This window comes from Sardina pilchardus, chromosome 3 (assembly GCF_963854185.1).
Source record: "Sardina pilchardus chromosome 3, fSarPil1.1, whole genome shotgun sequence".
Taxonomy (NCBI): Eukaryota; Metazoa; Chordata; class Actinopteri; order Clupeiformes; family Clupeidae; genus Sardina; species Sardina pilchardus.
The window spans coordinates 28,604,592-28,610,014 of record NC_084996.1 but is presented as its reverse complement, the minus strand read 5'-3'; the positions used below and the strand labels follow the sequence as shown (position 1 = coordinate 28,610,014).

General features: G+C 50.9%; 1 protein-coding gene across 1 annotated transcript in view; it reads right to left on the bottom strand.

Moving 5' to 3' along the window:
* Positions 1 to 836: 836 nt before the first annotated feature.
* The window catches only part of xylt1 (xylosyltransferase I), an 80,970-nt gene continuing 76,383 nt past the window's right edge, over positions 837 to 5,423 (bottom strand). The window contains exon 13 of the mRNA XM_062530992.1: positions 837 to 1,211. Coding sequence (XP_062386976.1) covers positions 883 to 1,211 — 329 coding nt within the window. The 3' untranslated portion in view covers positions 837 to 882. The remainder of the gene's footprint in view (positions 1,212 to 5,423) is intronic.

The window sequence follows — 5,423 nt, the reverse complement described above, 5'->3', positions numbered from 1 at the left end:
GGCTTTCTGGTCGCAGTGTGCTGCTCTCGAACACATCTAGATAGAGGCTTTCTTGTCGCAGTATTCTGCTTTGAACACATCTAGATAGAGGCTCTCTGGTCGCAGTGTGCTGCTCTCGGACACATCTAGATAGATAAGAGGCTTTCTGGTCGCAGTGTGCTGCTCTTGAACACATCTAGATAGATAAGAGGCTTTCTGGTGCAGTGGACTCTTGGTTTTGGTCACATTGGCCAGTGTGGAAACGTTCCTTTCTGTGCTTATTATTACGTAAGAGCTCTCTTTATATCTATTTCACACCAAACCTGGCAACAGTCAGCCCCAGACCCGCTCAGCAAATCACAGTTTCTTCAGTAATCAAACTACAATAAATTAAAAAGGAAAGGAATTAAAAAGGGACTAAAGAAAAAAACTGACGACAGCATTCTTTCAGCCTGCCTAAAGCAGAATGCACTTAGCTCATGGACATACAGCAGTTATATCATAAAAAACACTGGCTGCTGTATTTGTGTGTATTTGTGTGTGTGTGTGTGTGTGTGTGTGTGTGTGTGTTTTCTTTTTCCCCCTCTTATAGTCAACATATATAGTCAACATTAACAGCGTTCTGTGAGGGAAGAGGGAAATGGGCTGCTGTGCATCAACTCTGCACAAGCAAATGGTCGAGAAGAACAGTTGAATAAATAAAAAACAAAAAACGACAACAGCAACAACAACAAAAAACAAAAACATGTCAGAAGAGAGAAGCCGTCCCGTGAAAGGGGCCACAGCGCCGACAAAACACACGCATCGTCAGCGGAAGCAGCGACAGCAGTAGGAACCGGAACCGGAGGCCGCCACCCTCCTCCTCCTCCGCGTCCCGCATCTCGTCCCGTCCAGTCACGGCTGCTACCTGATGCGTCCGTCGCTCCCCGCGGGCCCCACGCGGGACTTGGGGTCGGGGCTGAGCGAGCTCCAGGGGGTGTCGCGGCAGGCCTGGAGCACGGGGCAGCCGCTGGGGCCGGGCCCGACGCTGCACACGTCCACGGCCGACCACACCTCGGCCACCAGGCCGTCCACCCAGCGCTCCAGCTCCGGGCCGGTCAGCCCGGCGTGCTGCTCGGCCGCCTCCACCTGGCCCAGGTGCACGGGGATGTTGAGGATGGGGTTCAGGCCGTGGAAGCTCTGCTCCATGTAGCTGTTCTTGGCCGGACCGTTGTGCTGCTTCAGGGCGTCCTCTGCAGAGGAGAAGGTGGAGAGAGAGAGAGAGAGAGAGAGAGACAGATTATTATTATTGTCAGAGTTGTTGTTTTACTTTTATGTATTCTATGTCTACTTTTATGTCCTCTTATATGTTAATTCCACAATTCTGTTATACTTTTATCTCTTCTTCTTTAACCTCGTGCATAAGAAATGGAGCTTTGGCAATAATGGTCCTGAAATGGTCATTCCTAAAGCTATCTTGAATTGAATTGACAGAGAGAGAGAGAGAGACAAAGAGAGCGAGAGGGAGAGAGAGGGACAGACAGACAGAAAGAGATGTTTATTTTCATTTTCTTTTTCTTTTTTTTCATTTCTATTTTTCATTTTGTTGTATTGTATAAACATCACATTGCTTTGGCACTTTTACACATTCCAATAAAGCTCGTAAAAGTTGTATTTTTTTAAAGAGGTCGGGTGTGGATCTGACGTGGAGTTGGGGGGGGGGGGTGGAGAAGGAGCAGAGGTGGAATTGGGGTGGGACTGCACAGAGGTGGAGGTGGAGGTGGAGGTTTTGGGTGAAGAGAAGAGAAGCCGTTGTGCACCATGGCAGACGTTTTGGAGGCTGGTGGGTGTTTGAGAAAGAGCCATGAGAGGGGTCAGGTTAGGTGGGGTCCAAGGATGAAAGAGTGAAGGGTAGGGTTGGGAGTATGGGGATTGGGGAGGGGTGCAGGTTAAAAGGTAAGGGTGAGGTTGGGGGTTGGGAGTATGGGGAGGGGTGCAGGTTAAAAGGTAAGAGTGAGGTTGGGGGTTGGGAGTATGGGGAGGGGTGCCGGTTAAAAGGTAAGGGTGAGGTTGGGGAGGGGTGCAGGTTAAAAGGTAAGGGTGAGGTTGTGGGAAATGGAGGGTGGGTGAAGAGTATTTGTGGAATGAGGGTGGGAACACGTGTAGAGGGGGAGGGCGGCGGACAAACAGAGAGGGAGAGAGAGAGGGGTTATTAGGTTAGGGAGGACTTAAGTCAGATCATAAAACACACTTCCATATTGGAAAAAGAAATGGTGGCGTGCACTGGAACATGCTGACTTGTGCGCTATTGAATCGTTAACGTGTGTGCGTGATGCGAGGAAATGTGTAAATCATCGGAATTACATCTGTCCAATTTGCCTATTGATTAACCCTGCCCTAGAAAGGGGAGAAGCCCATCAATAACCATTAGCATCAGGCACTGCCTCCGATAGGCATTATCATAGCATTACACTCCTCCACACTGTGACACCGAAATCTCATTTCCCCGCAAGTCTTTTTCTCATCAACACAGCTGTATCAATTAAAATAATGCCCACTCCACTCGAGTGCGCCCCGTTCACGTAAACAACGTCCTCTAAATACATCACTGCTGGCGCCGTTTGTTTGATCCTTAACGGTATGGATCGGCCATGCTTCAGTTCGTTCGGCGACCCAGATTCTTGTCCGTCTCTTTTTTTCCGACCTCGATTCCCTGTAATGTATTCCCAGTAGCTAATCAAACGACCGCCGGCTCCGCCCAGTCTGACGTCACGACCACAATGAAGTGTGTGTGTGAGAGAGAGTGTGTGTGTGTGTGTATACTACCACAATGAAGTGTGTGTGTGAGAGAGAGTGTGTGTGTGTGTGTATACTAATGTGAGAGTGTGTATGTGTGGGTATATACTGTACGTGCGTGTGTGTAGTGTACAGTATGTGAGTGTGTGTGTGCGTGTGTATGTGTGTGCGCGTGCATGCACGTGTTTGATGCGCATGTGTGTGTGTGGGCGCGCGTATATATGTGTGTGTGCGTTCGTGGCGGCTGGGCAGCGGTGTGCGGTCCTTTTGAAGCCGAGGCCTGCTGCCTGGCCAGGGCGTGGTGCTGGGCAGTGCTGTGCGGTGCTGCTGTGTGCTGCTGTGTGCTGCGCTGTGGTCAGTGAGGCCCTGGACCGGGCTCTCAGTGCTGGAGGTAAAGCGGCGAATTCCTCAGTCCACTCTCGCTCTCACACCTACCCTCAAACTGCCCACTCGCCAACGGGCCTCTCTGTCCATCTGTGTTCTCCGCTCCAACCCCATCACCTCCACCCCACCCCACCTCCTCCTCCACCCCACCTCCTCCACCCCCAGGCCTCCCCAAGCTTCTCCTCCCTCTAATGCTGCTACTCTTCCATCCAGAACATTCTATTTCACGGAGGGCAGGTGGCCAGGGAGGAGGTTCCAATGTGTGTTCACAGCAGAGACACATACACACACACACACACACACACACACACACACACACACACACACACACATATACACACACATACACACACACCCACACACACACACACACACACACACACACACACACACACACACACGTGCAGCACTTACGCACACACAGACACACACACACACACACACATATACACACACATACACACACACCCACACACACACACACACACACACACACACACACACGTGCAGCACTTACGCACACACAGACACACACACACACACACACACACACACATTCATGTAGCAGACACACATGAACACACAGAAAACACACACAGACACACACACGAACACACTGAAAACACACATATACACATACACACGCACACACACACACTGAACTGACTAGCCTGTGCTGGATACCACTGCGCTGACCAGCTTGCGCTGTATAAATGCACTCCATAAAATTTTACTAGCTCCGTGTGCAGAGGATCAGGCTCCCCCCCTCAATCCCCCTCCGCCGTTAATCATAACCCCGGCGCTGGTGAATCACCCGCCCTTATCGGCCTATCGCAGCCCGTCACAGCGCGCCGTGAAAACAATCTCCCCGAGCTCGTCAACCAATCACATGTTTACGGCACGGTCACGTGACCCGCAGCAACTGCCTGGCGATTGATTTACGCAAGAGCGTTGAAGCCCGAGAGAGAGTGTGTGTGTGTGTTTGTGTGTGTGTATGTGTGTGTGTGAGTTTGCTGAGTCTTGGCACTCCTCTTCACTGCTGCTCTGACCCCTCTCCTCTCCTCTGCACTCCCGCTCTTCTCTCTTCTCCTGCCCCTACTCATGCTTCTCTCCTCTCTCGCTCATCTCATGCACCTACTCTATGTGTGTGTGTGTGTGTGTGTGTGTGTGTGTGTGTAAGCATGAGCGGGGGTTCGCTGAGTCTTGCTCTCCTTTCCTCCCCTCTACTCTCCTGCTCCTCTCCTCCCCACTGCTTCTCCTTCTCCTCCCCTCCTGCTCCTCTCCACTGCTCCTGCTGCTGCGTGGGTCGTCTCAGATAAAGGTGACCTGGGCTTGTGCGTATTACTCATAGGTGACCAGCAGCTGCAGCTATATATAGGCCTCGCGCAGAGAGGGGAGAGTGGCCACGCCATTCAGCTCTGTGCCAAGTCGGCCCACCAACGCGCATATGTGTGTGTGTGTGCGTGTGCGTATGTGTGTGTGTGACCTTAGAGGCCATCAGAAAGAACTGCGTACGGTGCACTTGAAAGCCAAAAGCAAAACTTTCTAACGGTGTGTTTTGAAAACAGATTAGATACAGATATTGTCTCCTCCCAGGGCAGAGCAAAAGAGCTACAAAAACACATTCGGTCATGGTTGGCTGCTGCCTGCTCCTGCAGCTAAATAAATCATTTGCTTTAAAGGTAAGCTGGTGTTTGTGCTATGTACATGAGAGTGTTTGTGTGGATATGTAAGTGTGTTTATGTGTGTGTGTGTGTTTATGTGTGTGTGTGTGTGTGTGTGTGTGTGTGTGTGTGTGTGTGTATGTGTGATGTATGTGTATAATCTCTCAAACAAAGATACCGTTTGTGTGCGTGTGTGTGTGTGTATCGAAAAGGCCACCATCTCTGTTTGTGCAGGAGATGTAAAATGCTGATGATTGTGTTGTCCTGTCCCGCAGTCCTGCTGGACATTGTGTCCTCTGACTACCACTCGATAGGCCCCCGGATCAATACCCCCAAAACAGACGTTATCACCGCGGAGAGCTCTCCATGTCCCAGCCCACCAAACAGAACAGAATTCACCACTTAAGAAACCTCCCTCAGGATGATCCAGCACTTCTACTACCTTGTCACCTTGTTTACACCCAACTGCTCTGTTGGTGACGACTTCCAGGCTTGCATCACCCGTGCCAAAAGTGCACCTCCAGAGGCCTTCATTAACCGTGCCTAAAGTGCACCTCCACAATCAACCGCGCCTAAAGTGCACCTCCACAATCAACCACGCCTAAAGTGCACCTCCACAAT